Raw genomic sequence first — 22,970 nt, 5'->3', positions numbered from 1 at the left:
AGAGAAATAGCACTGAATCTATTGATTGCTTTGGCCTGTATGGCCATTTTAACAATATTGATTCTTTCAATCCATGAGCAAGGGATGTTTTTCCATTTGTTTATGTTATCTATTATTTATTTTCATAGTGTTTTGTAGCCCTCCTGGTAGAGATCCTTCACCTCTTTGGTTAAATGCATTCCTGGGTATTTTTGTTTTCTGTTTGGCTATTTTAAATGGGATTGCATTCTTGATTTGGCTCTCAGTTTAAACATTACTGATGTATAGAAATGCTACTGATTTTTGCACATTGATTTTATATCCTGAAAATTTACCGAAGTCATTTATCAGCTCTAGGAGCTTTTTTGGCAGAGTCTTTAGGGCTTTTCAGATATAGAACCATATTTTTAGCAAGAGAGATAGTTGGATTCCTTCTTCTTCTATCTGGATATCTTCTATGTTTTTCTCCTGTCTGATTGCTCTGGCTAGGACTTCCAGTACTATGTTGAATAGGAGTGGTGAGAGTGGGCCTCCTTTTCTTGTTCCAATTCTCAAGGGGAATGGTTCCAGCTTTTGCCTGTTGAGTATGATCTTGGCTGTGGATTTTTCATAGGTGGTTCTTCTTATTTTGAGGTATGTTTCTTCTATGCCTAGCCTCTTGAGGGTTTTTATTATGAAGAGATGTTGGATTTTATCAAAAGCTTTTCAGAAGTCTGTTGAGATAATCGTGTATATATTTTTTGCTTTTAATTCTGTTTATGTGGTGAATCATATTTATTGATTTGTGGATGTTTACCAGTCTTGCATCCCAGAAATAATACCTACTTGATTGTGGTTGCTTGTCTGGTAAATATTTTATTTCTCTTTCTCTTAAAAAGCCTAGTTTGGCAAGATATAAAATTCTTAGCTGGAGTTTATTTTCTTTAGCAATGCTGGAAATAGATCCTCAATCTCTCCTGGCTTATAAAGTTCTGCTGAAAAGTCTCCTGTGAGCCTAATGAGGTTCTCTTTGTACATAGTTCAACCTTTTCCTCTACCTACTTTTAAGATGTTTCCTTTAGTGTTGACCTTGAATAATGTGATGAACCTATGTCTTCAAGATCCACATTTTTAACAGTATTTCACAGGTGTTCTCTGGATTTCTTGTATCTGGATGTCTATCTTTTTAGTAGGATTAAGGAAATTTTCTTGAATTATTTTCTCAAATATATTTTCCAGGTTGTTTACTTTTTCTTATTCTCTCTCAGGAAGGCCATTTGTAGATTTGATCACTTTATATAATCCCATATTTCTCAAAGACTGTTCATTTTAAAAAAATCTATTTTCTTTATCTTTATCTGACTGGGTTAGTTTGAAACATCAGTCTTCAAGCTCTGACATTCTTTTTTTCTGCTTGGTCTAGTCTTTGATAAATCTTTCAATTGTATTTTGAGATTTCTTAAGTGAATTTATCAATTCCAGAAGCTCTGATTTTGTGGTAAGATGTTTATCTTCCTTCATTTCCTGGGTTGCTTTAGAAGTTTCTTTTTGTTGATATTCAACCTTGTCTTTGACCTTGTTGAGGTTCCTCACAATCCATGCTTTGATTTATTTACCTGTAATTTCTAGGTTTCCATTTTGTTTAGGGACCATTGCTGGAGAGCTAATGTAATTCTTTGGTGGTGTCATACATTCACATTTTTCATGGTGCCAGAATTTTTGCACTAGTTTCTTCTCATCTGGAGATATGGCACTTCTTTTGTAATTATCTTGCAGATAGAGTTTGTTTTATTTCCTTATGATATTTTTGGTTTCTCTTTCTCTACCTCTCATCAGGAATGTGAGTGCAGAGAATGTTGGATAGGGTTTTTTATTTCATTTTTATTTTATTTTATTTTGAGACGGAGACTTGCACTTATGCCCAGGCTGCAGTGCAGTGGCGCTCACTGCAATCTCTGCCTCCAGGGTTCAAGTGATTCTCCTGCCTCAGCCTCCCGAGTAGCTGGGATTACAGGTGCCTGCCACCACGTCCAGGCTAATTTTTTGTATTTTTTAGTAGAGATGGGGTTTCACTATGTTGGCCAGGCTGGTCTTGAACTCCTGACCTCATGATCCACCCTCTTCAGCCTCCCAAAGTGCTGGGATTACAGGCATAAGCCACCATGCCCAGCCTAGATAGGGTCTTTTATCGTTGTTTCTATAGCCTTATGCACTTCTATTGCAGGTTTTATATTGGTACATATGCTCTTAAATGTTGTGTAGTTTGACCTTCAGGCCAGTAGACAGTGGTATTCGGTAAGAGCCAACTGCGGCCAAACCAATTGGGTCTATACTTTATCCTTTTTCATTGGGAGAAGCTCTTTGTTGCCTCCAGCAATGGGCTGATATGTGGAATGCACAGTGGTCTGAGTGCCTTGCTAAGCCCCAGGGACACTGAGGGCCAGATGAGTGCATCTGGACTGGACGGGCCTGCCTACAGGTCCCCCAATAGCAGGCACACACTCCAGCACCAAGGAAAATCCAGTGGTGGCCTGGAGAATCAGAGATGTGCTTGAGCATGAAACTGAGAAATTTCAGTTTTCCTACGCAATCCAAAACTGAAATAAGACTACACAGGAAAGTATCTTGATAAAATGTGAGATGTTTGTCTTTTAGGCCAATTCTCAAGAAGGTAAAGAAAAACCTTCTTCAGCAATCCTATTACTGGGTACATACCCAAAGGATTATAAATTATTCTACTGTAAAGACACATGCATGTTTATGTTTATTGCAGCACTATTCACAATAGCAGACTTGGAACCAATCCAAATGTCCATCAGTGATAGACTGGATAAAGAAATTGTGGCACATATATACCATGGAATACTATGCAGCCATAAAAAGGATGAGTTCATTTCCTTTGAAGGGCATGGATGAAGCTGGAAACCATCATTCTTAGCAAACTAACACAGGAACAGAAAACCAAACGCTGCAAATTCTCACTCATAAATGGCAGTTGAACAATGAGAACACATGGAGAGAAGGAGGGGAACATCACACACCGAGGCCTGTCAGTGGGTGGGGGGCTAGTGGAGGGATAGCATTAGGAGAAATACCTAATGTAGATGACAGGTTGATGGGTGCAGCAAACCAGCATGGCATGTGTATACCTATGTAACAAAACTGCATGTTCTGCACATTTATCCCAGAACTTAAAGTATAATTAAAATAATTAATAATAATAATAATAATTTTGGGGCATGCAAGTAGCGTCTTTCAGATTCTACTTTGATGTACATATTCTGAGGGAATTAAACCTGTCAAAGAAACCTTGACTTTCAATGGCAGGCACTGGAATTGACCCTAATAATGTGTTTTGGGGTAAGCCTACTTCATATTCTCAACCTGTCTGCAGTAGTCATTAGAATCTGAACTTCCTAAGGTTCATGTGCAAAGTTGAGTTCATTGTTTAATATTCAACAAGGATTATGCCAGTAAGATGGTAGGAAAATATTAGATATGTGTCATCACTGGTGGTATTATTTAAATTGCGACATATTTTAGCTGGCTGCTGATCTCAGCCCCCATGCCTGCATTTTATCTCTGTCTCATGGTCTGCAACCTTGGAAGCTTTGAACTCAGCTCATAGAATCCTGGGCATCAAGAACATGTGGTTCTAATGGCTAGATAGGGAATGAGAGTAAAAGGATCTTGGTCAAGTGAGTAAACGGCAGATTTGGAGGGGTCTGGAATACTGCGATGACTTCATTCTGAAAATACTATTCCAGCTGTCCCCTTGTTTCCTCTTAATCCCATGTCTGGTCTGATCTGGCTGTTTCCCACCTTCCAATTCCTGCCTTCTTCAATGCTCCCTTCCATAGATCACTCTGTGGCTCAGAGACCCTGCTTAACAAATGCCCAACCTTTCACTTATTTGTTCAGTGACATTTGAACTCATGTCTCCCCTTTTTGATAAGAAGAAAATACGTTATTTAATGTAGGGCTACTCCGTAACTCTTGTCCTCTCTCAGCGACTACTGAACTAATTGTTTTCATTTTGAGCAAACATTTATGGAAGGACTGCCAAGAGTCAGGTACTAGGCTTGGTAATATCCCCCATTCTCTCTAGTCAAAGCCAGCACCAGCCAGACTTGCAGATCTAGGTCCCAAGCCCACTGCAGATCACAGGCCAGGGTCTGGCCTCCTCTGAGCTCCTTTGAGAGGGAAAGACAGAATCATTAACACTCACTTTATAAGTGGGGCAACTGAGGCTGAGGGGGTTTAAATAACTCATACAGAGCCTGTGCATCAGTCATATTCTGAGGATCCCTACTTGCTCTCTTCTCTCTACAGAATGAGAAGAGATGTCTCTGTAGTCCATAGAAAGCCCAGGGGCCTGGCCGGGCATGGTGGCCCATGCCTGTAATCCTAGCACTTTGGGAGGCTGAGGCAGGCATATCACCTGAGCTCAGGAGTTCAAAGTCAGTCTGGGAAACATGGCGAAACCCCATCGCTTCTAAAAATAGAAAAAATTAGCTGGGCGTGGTGGTGCATGCCTCTAATCCCAGCTACTTGGGAGGCTGAGGCACAAGAATTGCTTGAGCCCAGCAGGCAGAGGTTGCAGTGAGCTGAAATTGTGCCAGTGCACTCCAGCCTGGGCAACAGAGCAAGACACCCTCTCAAAAACAAAAACAAACACAAACAAACAAAAACAGAAAGCCCAGGGGCCACCTGTGTCAGGTTCCTAGCCACACATTTTCTTGTCCTCCTCTGTCTCTGGCATCTTCTCACAGATTCTTAATTCTTTGTGGTTGCACAAAGTCAAAATCCCAGAAAAGTTACCACTTCATACCCACTTAGATGGCTATTTTTTTTTTAAAGGAAGGTAAGAAGTCTTGGCAAGAATGTGGAGAAATTGGAATTCTCACCGATTGCTGGTGAGAATGTGCTACGGTGCTGCCACTAAGGAAAACAGCTTGGAGTTTCCTTAAAGAGTTAAACAGAATTTCTATGTGACCCAGCAATTCCCCTCCAAGTTATAGATCTAAGAGGATTAAAAACAGTTACTCAGGGGTCAGCCAAGGTGGCCAAATAAGAACAGCTCTGGTCTACAGCTCCCAGCCTGAGTGACACAGAAGACGGGTGATTTCTGCATTTCCATCTGAGGTGCTGGGTGCATCTCACTAGGGAGTGCCAGACAGTGGGCGCAGGACAGTGGGTGCAGCGCACTGTGTGTAAGCCAAAACAGGCTTAAGAAATGGTGCATCAGGAGATTATATCCCGCACCTGGCTCAGAGGATCTATGCCCACGGAGTCTCACTGATTGCTAGCACAGCAGTCTGAGATCAAACTGCAAGGTGGCAGCAAGGCTGGGGGAGGGGCGCCTGCCATTGCCCAGGCTTGCTTAGGTAAACAAAGCAGCTGGGAAGCTCGAACTGGGTGGAGCCCACCACAGCTCAAGGAGGCTTGCCTGCCTCTGTAGGCTCCACCTCTGGGGGCAGGGCACAGACAAACAAAAAGACAGCAGTAACCTCTGCAGACTTAAATGTCCCTGTCTGACAGCTTTGAAGAGCACAGTGGTTCTCCCAGCATGCAGCTGGAGATCTGAGAATGGGCAGACTGCCTCCTCAAGTGGGTCCCTGACCCCTGACCCCTGAGCAGCCTAACTGGGAGGCACCACCCAGTAGGGGCAGACTGACACCTCACACAGCCGGGTACTCCTCTGAGACAAAACTTCCAGAGGAACGATCAAACAGCAGCATTTGCAGTTCACGAACATCTGCTGTTCTGCAGCCATCGCTGCTGTTACCCAGGCAAACAGGGTCTGGAGTGGACCTCTAGCAAACTCCAACAGACCTGCAGCTGAGGGTCCTGTCTGTTAGAAGGACAACTAACAAACAGAAAGGACATCCACACCAAAAGCCCATCTGTACATCACCATCATCAAAGACCAAAAGTAGATAAAACCACAAAGATGGGGAAAAAACAGAGCAGAAAAACTGGAAACTCTAAAAAGCAGAGCACCTCTCCTCCTCCAAAGGAACGCAGTTCCTCACCAGCAATGGAACAAAGCTGGAGACGGAGAATGACTTTGACGAGCGGAGAGAAGAAGTCTTCAGATGATCAAACTACTCTGAGCTACAGGAGGAAATTCAAATCAAAGGCAAAGAAGTTAAAAACTTTGAAAAAAATTTAGACGAATGTATAACCAGAATAACCAATACAGAGAAGTGCTTAAAGGAGCTGATGGAGCTGAAAGCCAAGGCTCGAGAACTACGTGAAGAATGAAGAAGCCTCAGGAGCCAATGGGATCAACTGGAAGAAAGGGTATCAGTGATGGAAGATGAAATGAATGAAATGAAGCAAGAAAGGAAGTTTAGAGAAAAAAGAATAAAAAGAAACGAACAAACCCTCCAAGAAATATGGGATTATGTGAAAAGACCAAATCTACATCTGATTGGTGTACCTGAAAGTGATGGGGAGAATGGAACCAAGTTGGAAAACACTGCAGGATATTATCCAGGAGAACTTCCCCAATCTAGCAAGGCAGGCCAACATTCAGATTCAGGATATACAGAGAATGCCACAAAGATACTCCTCAAGAAGAGCAACCCCAAGACACATAATTGTCAGATTCACCAAAGTTGAAATGAAGGAAAAAATGTTAAGGGCAGCCAGAGAGAAAGGTCGAGTTACCCACAAACGGAAGCCCATCAGACTAACAGCAGATCTCTCGGCAGAAACTCTACAAGCCAGAAGAGAGTGGGGGCCAATATTCAACATTCTTAAAGAAAAGAATTTTCAACCCAGAATTTCATATCCAGCCAAACTAAGCTTCATAAGTGAAGGAGAAATAAAATACTTTACAGACAAACAAATGCTGAGAGATTTTGTCACCACCAAGCCTGTCCTAAAAGAGCTCCTGAAGGAAGCACTAAACACGGAAAGGAACAACCGGTACCAGCCACTGCAAAATCATGCCAAATTGTAAAGACCATCAAGGCTAGGAAGAAACTGCATCAACTAATGAGCAAAATAATCAGCTAACATCATAATGACAGGATCAAATTCACATATAACAATATTAACTTTAAATGTAAATGGACTAAATGCTCCAATTAAAAGACACAGACTGGCAAATTGGATAAACAGTCAAGACCCATTGGTGTGCTGTATTCAGGAAACCCATCTCATGTGCAGAGACACACATAGGCTCAAAATAAAAGGATGGAGGAAGATCTACCAAGCAAATGGAAAACAAAAAAAGGCAGGGGTTGCAATCCTAGTCTCTGATAAAACAGACTTTAAACCAACAAAGATCAAAGAGGACAAAGAAGGCCACTACATAACGGTAAAGGGATCAATTCAACAAGAAGAGCTAACTATCCTAAATATATATGCACCCAATACAAGAGCACCCAGATGCATAAAGCAAGACCTGAGTGACCTACAAAGAGACTTAGACTCCCACACAATAATAATGGGAGACTTTAACACCCCACTGTCAACACTAGACAGATCAATGAGACAGAAAGTTAACAAGGATACCCAGAAATTGAACTCAGCTCTGCACCAAGCGGACTTAGTAGACATCTACAGAACTCTCCACCCCAAATCAACAGAATATACATTCTTTTCAGCACCACACCACACCTATTCCAAAATTGACCACATAGTTGGAAGTAAAGCTCTCCTCAGCAAATGTAAAAGAACAGAAATAATAACAAACTGTCTCTCAGACCACAGTGCAATCATACTAGAACTCAGGATTAAGAAACTCAATCAAAACCGCTCAACGAAATGGAAACTGAACAACCTGCTCCTGAATGACTACTGGGTACATAACGAAATGAAGGTAGAAATAAAGATGTTCATTGAAACCAATGAGAACAAAGACACAACATACCAGAATCTCTGGGACACATTCAAAGCAGTGTGTAGAAGGAAATTTATAGCACTAAATACCCACAAGAGAAAGCAGGAAAGATCCAAATTTGACACCCTAACATCACAATTAAAAGAACTAGAAAAGCAAGAGCAAACACATTCAAAAGCTAGCAGAAGACAAGAAATAACTAAGATCAGAGCAGAACTGAAGGAAATAGAGACACAAAAATCCCTTCAAAAAATTAATGAAACCAGGAGCTGTTTTTTTTAAAGGATCAACAAAATTGATAGGCCGCTAGCAAGACTAATAAAGAAGAAAAGAGAGAAGAATCAAACAGATGCAATAAAAAATGATAAAGGGGATATCACCACTGATCCCACAGAAATACAAACTACCATCAGAGAATACTACAAACACCTCTATGCAAATAAACTAGAAAATCTAGAAGAAATGGATAAATTCCTTGACACATACACCCTCCCAAGACTAAACCAGGAAGAAGTTGAATCTCTGAATAGGCCAATAACAGGCTCTGAAATTGTGGCAATAATCAATAGCTTACCAACAAAAAGAGTCCAGGACCAGATGGATTCACAGCCAAATTCTACCAGAGGTACAAGGAGGAATTGGTACCATTCCTTCTGAAATTATTCCAATCAATAGAAAAAGAGAGAATCCTCCCTAACTCATTTTATGAGGCCAGCATCATCCTGATGCCAAAGCCAGGCAGAGACACAACGAAAAAAGAGAATTTTAGATCAATATCCCTGATGAACATTGATGCAAAAATCCTCAATAAAATACTGGCAAAGCGAATCCAGCAGCACATCAAAAAGCTTATCCACCATGATCAAGTGGGCTTCATCCCTGGGATGCAAGGCTAGCTCAATATATGCAAATCAATAAATGTAATCTAGCATATAAACAGAACCAAAGACAAAAACCACATGATTATCTCGATAGATGCAGAAAAGGCCTTTGACAAAATTCAACAACTCTTCATGCTAAAAAACTCTCAATAAATTAGGTATTGATGGGACGTATCTCAAAACAATAAGAGCTATCTATGACAAACCCAGAGCCAATATCATAGTGAATGGGCAAAAACTGGAAGCATTCCCTTTGAAAACTGGCACAAGACAGGGATGCCCTCTCTCACCACTCCTATTCAACATAGTGTTGGAAGTTCTGGCCAGGGCAATTAGGCAGGAGAAGGAAATAATGGGTATTCAATTAGGAAAAGAGGAAGTCAAATTGTCCCTGTTTGCAGATGACATGATTGTATATCTAGAAAACCCTATTGTCTCAGCCCAGAATCTCGTTAATCTGATAAGCAACTTCAGCAACGTGTCAGGATACAAAATCAATGTACAAAAATCACAAGCATTTTTATACACCAATAACAGACAAACAGAGAGCCAAATCATGAGTGAACTCCCATTCACAATTGCTTCAAAGAGAATAAAATACTTAGGAATCCAACTTACAAGGGATGTGAAGGACCTCTTCAAGGAGAACTACAAACCACTGCTCAATGAAATAAAAGAGGATACAAGCAAATGGAAGAACATTCCATGCTCATGGGTAGGAAGAATCAATATAGTGAAAATGGCCATACTGCCCAAGATAATTTATAGATTCAATGCCATCCCCATCAAGCTACCAAGACTTTCTTCACAGAATTGGAAAAAACTACTTTAAAGCTCATATGGAACCAAAAAAGAGCCCACATCGCCAAGTCAATCCTAAGCCAAAAGAACAAAGCTGGAGGCATCACGCTACCTGACTTCAAACTATACTACAAGGCTACAGTAACCAAAACAGCATGGTACTGGTACCAAAACAGAGATATAGATCAATGGAACAGAACAGAGTCCTCAGAAATAACGCCACAGATCTACAACTATGTGATCTTTGACAAACCTGAGAAAAACAAGCAATGGGGAAAGGATTCCCTATTTAATAAATGGTGCTGGGAAAACTGGCTAGCCATATGTAGAAAGCTGAAACTGGATCCCTTCCTTACACCTTATACAAAAATTAATTCAAGATGGATTAAAGACTTAAATGTTAGACCTAAAACCATAAAAACCCTAGAAGAAAACCTAGGCATTACCATTTAGGAAAAAGGCATGGGCAAGGACTTCATGTCTAAAACACCAAAAGCAATGGCAACAAAAGCCAAAATTGACAAATGGGATCTAATGAAACTAAAGAGTTCTGCACAGCAAAAGAAACTACCATCAGAGTAAACAGGCAACCTACAAAACTAGAGAAAATTTTTGCAACCTACTCATCTGACAAAGGGCTAATATCCAGAATCTACAATGAACTCAAACAAATTTACAAGAAAAAAACAAACAACCCCATCAACAAGTGGGCGAAGGATATGAACAGACACTTCTCAAAAGAAGACATTTATGCAGCCAAAAAACACATGAAAAAATGCTCATCATCACTGGCCATCAGAGAAATGCAAATCAAAACCACAATGAGATACCATCTCACAACAGTTAGAATGGTGATCATTAAAAAGTCAGAAAACAACAGGTGCTGGAGAGGATGTGGAGAAATAGGAATATTTTTACACTGTTGGTGGGACTGTAAACTAGTTCAACCATTGTGGAAGTCAGTGTGGCGATTCCTCAGGGATCTAGAACTAGAAATACCATTTGACCCAGCCATCCCATTACTTGGTATATACCCAAAGGATTATAAATCATGCTGCTACAAAGACACATGCACACATATGTTTATTGTGGCACTATTCACAATAGCAAAGACTTGGAACCAACCCAAATGTCCAACAACGATAGACTGGATTAAGAAAATGTGGCACATATACACCATGGAATACTATGCAGCCATGAAAAATGATGAGTTCATGTCCTTTGTAGGGACATGGATGAAATTGGAAATCATAATTCTCAGTAAACTATCGCAAGAACAAAAAACCAAACACTGCATATTCTCACTCATAGGTGGGAATTGAACAATGAGAACACACGGACACAGGAAGGGGAACATCACACTCTGGGGACTGTTGTGGGGTGGGGGGAGGGGGGAGGGATAGCATTAGGAGATACACCTAATGCTAAAAGCCGAGTTAATGGGTGCAGCACACCAGCATGGCACATGTACACATATGTAACTAACCTGCACATTGTGCACATGTACCCTAAAACTTAAAGTATAATAATAATAAAATAAAATTTAAAAAAAGAAAAGATAGAAAAAAATAAATAAAATAAAATAAAAACTGTTACTCAAATACATGGACTCACATATTCCTAACAGTCAAATTCACAATAGCCAAAAGTGCAAATAGCCCACATGTCCATCGATGGATGGATAAACTGTGGTCTATCCATACAATGGAATATTATTCAGCCGTAAACACAATTAAGTACTGACACATGCTACAGAATGGATGAACCTCAAAAATATTCTATGAAGTGAAGGCCAGAACATCCAGTGTTTGGTTTGATGTCCTTGTGACAGTTTACTGAAAATGAAGGGTTCCAGCTTCATCCATATCCCTGCAAAGGACATGAACTCATCCTTTTTTATGGCTGCATAGTATTTCAAGGTGTATATGTGTCACATTTTCTTAATCCAGTCTATCATTCATTGATGGGCATTTGTGTTGGTTCCAAGTTTTTGCTATTGTGAATATTGCCACAATATACGTATGTGTGCATGTGTCCTTATAGTAGCATGATTTATAATCCAGTGAGTATATACCCAGTAATGGGATTGCTGGGTCAAATGGTATTTCTTGTTCTAGATCCTTGAGGAATTGCCACACTGTCTTCCACAACAGCTGAAATAATTTACACTCCCACCAACAATGTAAAAGCATTCCTATTTCTCCACATCCTCTCCAGCATCTGTTGTTTCCTTTTTAATGATCGCCATTCTAACTGGCATGAGATGGTATCTCATTTTGGTTTGTATTGCATTTCTCTGATGACCAGTGATGACGAGCATTTTTTCATGTGTCTGTTGGCTGCATAAATGTCTCCTTTTGAGAAGCTTCTGTTCATATGCTTTGCCCACTTGTTGATGGGGTTGTTTGGTTTTTTCTTGTAAATTTGTTTGAGTTCTTTGTAGATTCTGGATATTAGCCCTTTGTCAGATGAGTAGATTGCAAAAATTTTCTCCCATTCTGTAAGGTTGCCTGTTCACTCTGATGATAGTTTCTTTTGCCATGCAGAAGCTCTTTAGTTTAATTAGATCCCACTTGTCTATTTTGGCTTTTGTTGCCATTGCTTTTTGTGTTTTAGTCATGATGTCCTTGCCCATGCCTATGTCCTGAAAGGTATTGCCTAGGTTTTCTTCTAGGGTTTTTATGGTTTTAGGTCTAACATTAAAGTCTTTAATCCATCTTGAGTTAATTTTTGTATAAGGTGTAAGGAAGGGATCCAGTTTCAGCTCTCTACATATAGATAGCCAGTTTTCTCAGCTCCATTTATTAAATAGGGAATCCTTTCCCCATTGCTTGTTTTTGTCATGTTTTTCAAAGATCAGATGATTGTAGATGTGTGGTGTTCATTCTGAGGCCTCTGTTCTGTTCCATTGGTCCATATCTCTGTTTTGGTACCAGTACCATGCTGTTTTGGTTACTGTAGCCTTGTAGTATAGTTTGAAGTCAGGTAGCGTGATGCCTCCAGCTTTGTTCTTTTTGCTTAGTATTGACTTTGCAATGCAGGCTCTTTTTTGGTTCCATATGAAGTTTAAAGTAGTTTTTTTCCAATTCTATGAAGAAAGTCATTGGTAGCTTGATGGGGATGGCATTGAATCTTTAAATTACCTTGGGAAGTATGGCCATTTTCACTATATTGATTCTTCCTATCCATGAGCATGGAATGTTGTTACATTTGTTTGTGTCCTCTTTTATTTCATTGAGCAGTGGTATGTAGTTCTCCTTGAAGAGGTCCTTCACATCCCTTGTAAGTTGGATTCCTAAGTATTTTATTCTCTTTGAAGCAAATGTGAATGGGAGTTCACTCACGATTTGGCTCTCTTTCTGTTATTGGTGTATAGGAATCCTTGTGATTTTTGCACATTAATTTTGTATCCTGAGACTTTGCTGAAGTTGCTTATCAGCTTAAAAGGATTTTGGGCTGAGATGATGGGGTTTTCTAAATATACAATCATGTCATCTGCAAACAGGAACAATTTGACTTCCTCATTTCCACCTTTTATTTCTTTTTCCTGCGTGGTTGCCCTGGCCAGAACTTCCAATACTATGTTGAATAAGAGTCGTGAGTGAGGGCATCCTTGTCTTGTGCTGGTTTCAAAGTTTTTGCCCATTCAGTATGATTTTGGCTGTGGGTTTGTCATAAATAGCTCTTATTATTTTGAGATACGTTCCATCAATACCCAGTTTGTTGAGAGTTTTTAGCAGGAAGCATTGTTGAATTTTGTTGAAGGCCTTTTCTGCATCTATTGAGATCATTATGTTTTTTTGTCGTTGGTTCTGTTTATGTGCTGGATTACATTTATTAATTTGCATGGGTTGAACCAGCCTTGCATCCCAGGGGTGAAGCCAACTTGATCATAGTGGATAAGCTTTTTAATGTGCTGCTGGATTCGTTTTGCCAATATTTTACTGAGGATTTGAGCATCAATGTTCATTGTGGTATTGGTCTAAAATTCTCTTTTTTTGTTGTGTCTTTGCCAGGCTTTGGTATCAGGATGATGCTGGCCTCATAAAATGAGTTAGGGAGGATTCCCTCTTTTTCTATTGATTGGAATAGTTTCAGAAAGAATGGTACCAGCTACTCTTTATACCTCTGGTAGAATTTGGCTGTGAATCCATTTAATCCTGGACTTTTTTTGGTTGGTAGGCTATTAATTATTGCCTCAATTTCAGGGCCTGTTATTGGCCTATTCAGACATTCAACTTCTTCCCGGTTTAGTCTTGGGAGGGTTTATGTGTCCAGGAATTTATCCATTTCTTCTAGATTTTCTAGTTTTTTTGCATAGAGGTATTTATAGTATTCTCTGATGGTAGTTTGTATTTCTGTGAGATCGGTGGTGATATCCCCTTTATCATTTTTTATTGCATCTATTTGATTCTTCTCTCTTTTCTTCTTTATTAGTCTTGCTAGCGGTGTATCAATTTTGTTGATCTTTTCAAAAAACCAGCTCCTCGGTTTCATTGATTTGTTTGAAGGGTTTTTTGTGTCTCTATTTCCTTCAGTTCTGCTCTGATCTTCGTTATTTCTTGCCTTCTGCTAGCTTTTGAATGTGTTTCCTCTAGCTTCTCTAGTTCTCTGAATTGTGATCTTAGGGTGTTGATTTTAGACCTTTCCTGCTTTCTCTTGTGGTCATTTAGTGCTATAAATTTCTCTCTACACATTGCTTTACATGTGTCCCAGAGATTCTGGTACACTGTGTCTTTGTTCTCATTCATTTCAAGAACATCTTTATTTCTGCCTTCATTTTGTTATTTGCCCATTAGTCATTCAGGAGCAGGTTGTTCAGTCTTCATGTAGTTGTGTGGTTTTGAGTGAGTTTCTTAATCCTGAGTTCTAATTTGATTGCACTGTTGTCTGAGAGACAGTTTGTTGTGATTTCCATTCTTTTACATTTGCTGAGCAGTGCTTTACATCCCATTATGTGGTCAATTTTAGAATAAGTGTGATGTGGTGCTGAGAAGAATGTATATTCTGTTGATTTGGGGTGTGGAGTTCTGTAGATGTCTATTCAGTCCACTGGGTGCAGAGCTGCATGGACATGAACATTTTATCAAAGAAGAAACACAGCTATCAAAACTACAGAAATATTCAACCTTGTTAATAATAAAGTGGCTGGGCTCTGGTTCATTCCTGTAATCCCAGTCCTTTGCAAGGCTGAGAAAGGAGGATCACTTGAGGCCACAAGTTCAAGACCATCCTAGGCAAGTCAGTTCAAGACCAGACTTCATGTCTACAAAACATCAAAAAATTAGCCAGGCATGGTGATGCATGCCTGTCGTCCCACCTACTCATGAGGCTGAGGCAGGAGGATTGCTTGAGCCTGGGAGGTTGCGGTGGCAGTGAGCCATGATTGTGCCATTGCACTGAAGCCTGCACAGTGCACCAAGACTCTGTCTACATAATAGTAATAATAATAATAAAGAAACGGTTGGGATGCCATTCCTTGCTTACTTAATACACAAAGTTAAAAGCAATTTCTACTGTTTCTATTTTTTATTACTAAAAAATGCTGAACAATTCTCACAGCCTGAAATGCTTCTCACCTTCCCTTCTTCTATACAAACACTTATCTATCGACGATAACGCAAACAGTCACTCCTTTAGGAAGACTTCACCCCAGGTAGTTCCAGATCCCCTTCTCTCTGCCTTCCCAGAGCTCCTGGTGTCTCTCCAGTTCCCTCTGGGTGGTGAAGTACCCCCACCTTGGGTCTCAGCATGACTTGTTCTGTGAAGATCTTGTTCACATTTTCCCTTATGGTTCTGTTCCCCTGTGTTGTGTCATAGCACTGGGCAGAGTGGACAACCCATTCACACCCATAGAGAGGGCCCCATGGCTCTGGAGATAACCATGTAACCGATCAGAATAGGGCATTGAGGGCTGGGTGTCAGGCATGGGCTGCACTTGGGTGGGCAGGCCCCCTGGAAAGTCACTAGGTTTGGCAAGCTTCCTAGTAACATCTCTCCCTGGGGTCCTCTTGGAACTTTATGCAAAAATGCTGGATGCTGGTTTATTCTCGAGAGATGGTTCATTCCTTTCGTTTGATAATCAAAGAACCTCATGTCCCAAATAAAGTTCATGAACACCGGTTTATAAACTGAGATAATCTCAGCTGAATGAACTTGCTGACCCTCTGCTTTCCCCCAGCCTCTCGGTGCCCTTGAAATCATGTCAGTTCAAGCAGCCTCATGAGACATTACAATGTTTACTTATTTCAGTGATTATTAAACTTTGCCCTATGTTGACCCCAGGTGATTCACAAGCTGGACTTCTGACAAGGACAAGTTATGATATTCTTTTCAATTACAGAAAAAGTAAGTTAATTGATAGGACTTTTTAAAAATGTTACAAGTTTTGAAAAGGTAATTTGTGCACATGGTAAAGAAGAAGGTATAAGAGGATAATGCTTTTATACTACTGAGAATAATGTTTTCTCTAATTTTTTTGGTAGATGCTTTCATCAGATTAATAAAATTCCCTGCTATTAGTTGTTGAAGTTTTTTCATATCATGAATGGGAGTGGAATATTATCATTTATTATTAATATGTTATTATTGAACTATCAAAGGCTCTTCCTAAAACAATTGAGATGATCTTATAATCGTTCTCCTTTAATCTGTTGATGAGATCATTGGTATTTATACTTTTTCTCTGTTAACTATTCTTGAGTCTCAGGTTTAAATTCAACTTGGTTATGGTGTATCGTCTTTGAACACTGCTGTCTCTGGCTTGCTACTATTGTGTTCAGGATCTTTGCACTGATGCTGATGAATGAGAATGGCATGTCATCCTCTTTTGCGGTCCTGATTTTTTTCTGATTTGGATCATGTGGCCCTTATGGAATGAGTTGGGCATGATGCCTTCTTTTTCATGTATCTGGATTGATGGGACACTTTGGAGTCTCTCCAGATGGCCCTCAATGGTCCCTGCCTCCTCATTGTTAGGCTCCTAGGCAACCCCTTCTCATTTCTGGTAGGCCCAGGAACCTGTGGGTTTTATGTTTGTTTGCTTGTTTTTTGAGTTGGAGTCTTGCTCTGTTTCCCAGGCTGGAGTTGGAGTGCAATGGTCTGATCTCAGCTCACTGCAACCCTCACCTCCTGGGTTCAAGCAATTCTCCTGCCTTAGCCTCCTGAGTAGCTGGGATTACAGGATCCACCACCACACCTGGCTAATTTTTGTATTTTTAGTAGAGATGGGGTTTCACAATATAGGCCATTCTGATCTCTTGGCCAGGCTGGTCTCAAATTCCTGACCTCATGATCTGCCTGCCTCAGCCTCCTAAAGTGCTGAGATTACAGTCCTGAGCCTCCACATCCAGTGAACCTGTGGTTTTTAAAAGCTCCCCATGCATGTGAATTCTGTGAGCATCCCGGGATGAGAGCCACTGTGTGTCCGGCTCTTAAAACTGTGAGAAAGCACCAGTGGGACCCTCTCCAGCACTTGCCTGCTGAGGTCATGGAAGAGGCTTGTTGGGGAGATGATGCCCTGGTTGACTCCTGAAGGATGGTTAGGAATGCACCAGATGGAAGCTGGGTTGGACCCACTCTATGCTAAAGAACAACCTGTGTGAACACAAGGAGACACGAACATATCATTTTTGCAGAGCCTGGAGAGTGGCCAATCGCAGCATTTGCTTAAAACATCGTGTACATTTGGAGAAGTGGACTGAGACAGGCTGAAGAAGCTGACAGTGGCCACATGAGAAAAGGTCTTGTGTTACTTCCTAGAGATACTTAGATTTTATCCTGTGAGTGATAGGAGCAGTTGGAGGGACTGAAGCCAAGGAAACATACTTCAAGATTCCATGTTTTTTGAGATGCTGTCTGGTGGCTGAGTAGGGAATTCCCTGGATAAGTCCTGCCCGGGATCAGGCAAAAGAAGTTAGGAGGTTACTGAAATAAAGAATATGAGAAACGGTGTAGGTTTTGCTGATGTTTGTAACACATCTCAAGACAGTCTTCATTTCCTTCACCAATTTCCTGTTTCATTAATTCCTTTCCACGTGTGCTTCTGAAATTTGCCTCACATTCTCTGATTTCTCTTTTACATGTTGGTTTCATCACCTTTTACTTTTTGCTTTCCTGGGAACACAAATGATTCTGATTGTGACATGTCAGAATTATTTGCAACATTCTCCTTTCTGCTGAAACCATGAGTTCACTGAATACACAATTTAGTAAAGTGTAGGATGCACATGTTGTTTTCATGGTCATAACCAGCTCTGTAGCTTTTTATAACTACACTGGCAGTGTGCTGGGAGGTGTAGAGAGAAATATTTATCTCATGTGTGGCTGACACAACCTGCCAAGTTGTTTTAGGAGCCTACTTGGAATCCCAGCAAGAATGCCACTGACACAATTTGAAATCACAATGTCCTGCTCCATGCCCTGGCTTCACGGCTTAGTCACTTCTGAAGTCTATTTCTAACTGTCTGTTTCCATGTCTATAAAGTATGAGTTAAATCATCCTAACACTACTCATCTTACAAGGTTTTCTTGCTGATCTTAAGAGAGTTGGGAAAGAACTGTAAAAATTGTGAAGTGCCATGGAGATGTTAGTGGTTACTTTATCAAGAAATAGACACTCTAGAATGGAGTAGAAAGCCAACAGTTATGATTAAGTCCTCCTGCTCTTCTTCTTTTTTTTTTTTTTAATTTAGAAAGAAAGGTTTAATTGACTCACAGTTCCATATGGTTGGAGAAGCCTCAGAAAACTTGCAATCATGGCAGTTGGCAAAGTGGAAGAAGGCACCTTCTTCACAAGGCGACAGGAGAGAGAGAGCTCCTCTTCTTTTTTGTCATAAAGTCTACAGAAGTGCATATACTTCAGGGCAAGGGCAGGCAGGGAGAAGAAAGGACACTGCTTCACCGCAGCCCTCACTGACAAGTTTACTAGGGGACTTCACTTTGTCCCAGCATATGGGGCAGAGCTCTGGCCACTACCCATTCAGAAGACCTGGGCTGCATTGCTAGTTCCCCACTAACTCTGTGTGACCTTGGGCAAGGCTGGGCATGTGTCAAAAGATTATGACCCTGGGCTCTCAAGCTAGAGAATCTACATATGAATCCTGGCTCTGCTAGAGTAATTAGTGATGTAACCTTGGATGGGTCAGTTAACCTTCCTGTGGCTTAGTTTGCTCATCAGTAAAATAGGGATCATAATAATATCAATACCTTGGGGTTGTTGGACAGACTGAATGCCTTAATGCAGGGCAAATCCTTAGCATGACACGTATTCACTATCATTTCCTTGAGTAAGAGCTGAATGTGAGTGGGTGTGAGAATGTCTGAAACCCTTTCTCTGCAATCTCAATTAAGAAACCAATCCAGAATTTAAAGTTCAGGGCCTAAATGGGTGGTTATCTTCTCCCAGTTACATCCTATCCCACCTTTGCTGTTCTCCTGCCCATAGGAGCTGCTGGCCGTTGATTGGGCTGGAAGACCTGGTGGACCTGAAGTGATCTATAAGAGAAGGAGAATAGAGGACAGGGAATATCTTCAAAACTCTTAGAGGGACATAGAGGCTGAGAGGCAGGCAGTCCTGCAGGGTTCTTCTGATTGGGACAAGGAAGACCTTGGTCTTCATAGGCCAATTCTGGTCAATTTCCCCCACGGACAGATGAGGAAACAGGCCCAGGAATATCCAAGGTCTCACACTTCCCATCCATCAAGTCTTATTAATTCAGTTGTATTCATGTCTTTCAAAGAGAGAGAGAGTTTAGGGAAAGAAAGAAGGATCAACTGTGTCTGATACCACTGGGAGCTTAAGTAAAGGGTTCTTTTACTTCATAGCATTTTTCCTAATTTGTAATTCAGTATTATTTGTGTCACTATTTAGTATCTCTTTCTCCTATTAGAGAGCTAGCTTCATCAGGACAAGGATTCTGATTCTTTAATATTTAGTGCTTGCCACATGCCCTGAACACAGCAGGCATACAGGCTAACCAACATACAGTGGCATCGAAGTGAGGCACCTACCTCCTCCAGTGCCTAGAGTACATGTCCATGGACCTGTCAGTCTCCTGAACATCACCTCCAGGCATGAGGCCCAAAAGCATTAGCTAATCCCCTCCTCCAGCCACCAAAACTTAAAGGCCAGGTGTGGTGCCTCCCATCTGAAATCCCAGAATATTAGGAGACAGCAGCAGGAGGATCACTTGAGGCCAGGAATTTGAGACCAGCCTGGGCAACATAGCTAGACCCCATCTCTACTAAAAATTAGCTGGGCATGGTTGTATGCCTGAACTACCAGCTACTAAGGAGGCTGAGGTAGGAGGATCACTTGAACCCAGGAGGTGGAAGGTACAGTGAGCTATAACCACAGCACTGAACTCCAGCCTGGGCAACAGAGTGAGGTCCTGCCTCTAAACAATTTTAAAAATAAATAAATAAAAACAAAATTTAGATACCACCTGGTCACCCCAAACTGCAAATTCAAGTTTTCCCTTACTGAGAAGAATGGGGACTTGAGAGCTGAGTTACAGAGAGATAATCTTCCTTTTTTGTTTTTGTTTCTGTTTTTGTTTTTGTTTACATCCTCGAGATCACGACTTGTGAAATTTGAATCGAATACACAAATCATTCCAGAGCAATGTTGCTTCCCCCTACCACCAGCAATTCACTTGGCCACTGGAAGTCAGGACAAGCTTCCCGGAAGAGAGGTACCACTTGGGCTACCAATATAAAAGGATGAAAATATTGGAGTGAAGGTGTTCCTTGCATCACTGAGTCCGTGGACAGCCTGTCCACTCATGCTGTTATCTGAGCCTAATGCTTCTCTGAATGTTGAGATTTAACTTTGATCCAATGAAACTAGACCAAGAAAGAAGAAACGTCTTTCATTGTTGATAAGGATATTATATTTCTCAAAGTTTTATGATTATTTTTCCTTAGCTGTCATATAATTATTGCTTATTTGTCTCTTCTCCATGTGCTTAGGGTACAAAGTTGACCAAGACCAAGCATAATGTCTGGGAGCACAGTACTGACAGCACAGCTTTAAAAACATGATGAATGCTTTAATACAGGAAATGAGTAGAGGATAGGCAGGTGGTGCTTGGGTGTTCTTCCAGTACATACTATCTTCCTTGACACAGTCAGTGCAGCTCTCAGTAGACAAGTCCCTACATGTTAGAAGATGTTACCTTCTGTGGAATTAAGTGGCAGAACATGCCTTCAATTATTTTCCTTTGCAGAACACCACCAATTGCATTAGTTAGGACAGAGCGCTGGCTGCATTTGAATTCCAAGCAACGATTAGTCTATCACTGTTGTATAGATTCCAACAAGTCAGACCACCTCCTGAAGTTTGTAGGGCAGGTAAATCTTCATCTTAGAATAAAAATCATGTTAGCCAAGTATGTGTTTTAGAGGAAGGAGAAAACATATTTGTTTCCATAAGAGTTTTGTTTCTAAAAAAATAAATAAATAAATAAGAAAGGCTCTTGGTTTAGGTGAGCTAATGAAGCTGATAGCTATCAGATGACACTGGAGTCTTTACTTGTCTGAATGTGTTCTGTGCACCTCTCAGTGTGGGAACATGGAGAGGGAGATCCTCCAGCAATGCCACTGATATGGTCAGAAACTGCATCTTTCTTTCTGCCTGCTGAGATGAGATGGAGTCGTTTGTTCTAGAAAACCCAGGGGGTGCTGCTGGGAGTAACACTTGAGACAGGAACATGAATCTCAACCAATTTCTGGTTGCAGCCTTGAGTGTCACTATTTGCCATAGTGACACTTAGCAGGGAATGGCAGGTGCACCAGAGCAGCAGATGACCTTCTATCTCCCTTCCTGTTAACTTTTTATAATGTTTTATTGTGATCAGTAGCAGTTGGGAAGCTACTTGCAGTCACTGAGCCTCAGTTTCTACATCTGTAAACTGGGGATAGTAGCATGGTGCTATTTAATGTGCTCAGCAAAGCCACTAAAAGGAGACAGAAATGTACCAGAATTCCCTGGACTTTTATCCTACTTCTCCTGGGGATTGTCACCCACCTTCCCATGTCTGTCCTTTGTTGGTTTGACACTTGCTGTCACTTCTTTTCTTAGGTACCTCTCTGTAGGGCTCCATTATTCCAGGGATTCCAGAGTTACAGCACATGCATACCTCCATCCAAGCACGTTCATGTGTCTCCTGCTTCACTAGGCTTTCCCGAAGGAACATGTGGCTCCCGGCACACAATTGGCACAATACTGCACATGACATTCACCCACTTGGCCTTGAATCTGACATGGAATCTGGCATGATATTCACCCACTCAGGCAGGTGCCAAGCAGCCCTGGAGGCTTAGGGGCCAGAGGGATGGGAAAAGATGTGTTTCTGGGGTGAGTAACAGTTTCTGCAGGAGGGCTGAATCTGAGAAAGAATAAAGAGAGAAGGAAGTGAACAAGCACAGCTTAAACATCATCTATTTCTACTGAGTTTTAAGAACTCTGAGATTTTGTTTGTCATGTAATCCATTCCTCAGGCCAAGCAGAGACAGAACTTGGGTGTGAGTGATGATAATGAGCTGATGTAATTTTCACACCCTCATCACTGAGACCTCTCCCATCAGGAATGGATCGGGGGCTCACAGGTGGCAGCAACTGCTATTACAGGCCTCATCTCTACCAGCTCCTGGCACCTGCTCTCCTCCCATTAGAAAATCCTCCACTTGTCAAAAAGGAAGCCATTTGCTTTGAATTCCAATTCCACCCTAAAGAGGCTGGGACCATCTTATTGGAGTCCTTGATGCTGTGTGACCTGCAGTGACCGCTGCCCCATCGTTGCTGGCTGAGGTGGTTTGGGTCATCCTGGCCATCTGGGCAACTGTTCTCTTCTCTCCTTTCTCTCCTACTATTTCCAGACATGCAATATTTCCAGAGAGAAGGGGCCACTCTTTGGCAAAGAACCTGTCTAACTTGCTATCTATGGCAGGACTTTTGAAAGGTTCAAAGGAAGCAGCACAAATTGATACTATTCCACTAAGCCATCAGCTCCATCTCATCCATGCCCTGTCTCTTTTTTAGGGGTCCTCTTGCCAACAGAATCACAGAGGACCAGCCTGAAACAGCAGAGACAGCAGCTGAGGCACAGCCAAGAGCTCTGGCTGTATTAATGACTTAAGAAGATGAAGTGGTCATCAGAAAGTCAGAGGAAGTGACACACAGGGGCCCAGCAATCTCAGCCAAGTCAACTCCACCAGCCTTTCTCATCACCCACTGTGTGTGCAGCACCCTGATAGGGACCAGAGCCATGACAGGGAATAAGACCAGACTATGCCCTTGAGGAGCTCACCTCTGCTCAGGGAAACAGGCGTGGAAACACACAATGGTGGTAAAGAGGAAAGAGGACAATAGGACTGCATGAAGGGGATGGAAAATGCCCAGGGGAGGGAATGGTTAAATGTGTGTGAGGAGGTTGGTGAGGAAAGACTCTAAGAGAAGGCTCTGTCTGGCTGGG

At 41.4% G+C, this 22,970-nt stretch overlaps 1 protein-coding gene across 3 annotated transcripts in view; it reads right to left on the bottom strand.

Moving 5' to 3' along the window:
• ZSCAN25 (zinc finger and SCAN domain containing 25) overlaps positions 1 to 22,970 on the bottom strand; it is a 161,100-nt gene that overhangs the window by 12,767 nt on the left and 125,363 nt on the right. Inside the window, exon 7 of one of the 3 annotated variants that reach the window (XM_054560221.2) lies at positions 19,924 to 21,884. The exons of the other annotated variants lie outside the window; for them this stretch is intronic. Coding sequence (XP_054416196.1) covers positions 21,787 to 21,884 — 98 coding nt within the window. The 3' untranslated portion in view covers positions 19,924 to 21,786. Of the gene's footprint in view, positions 1 to 19,923; positions 21,885 to 22,970 lie in introns of those variants that run through there. 3 annotated transcript variants of the gene reach the window in all.

The sequence above is a fragment of the Pongo abelii genome, chromosome 6 (genome assembly GCF_028885655.2).
Source record: "Pongo abelii isolate AG06213 chromosome 6, NHGRI_mPonAbe1-v2.0_pri, whole genome shotgun sequence".
Lineage (NCBI taxonomy): Eukaryota > Metazoa > Chordata > Mammalia > Primates > Hominidae > Pongo > Pongo abelii.
Note: the sequence above shows the minus strand (reverse complement) of the source record. Positions and strands in the feature narration are given on the sequence as shown.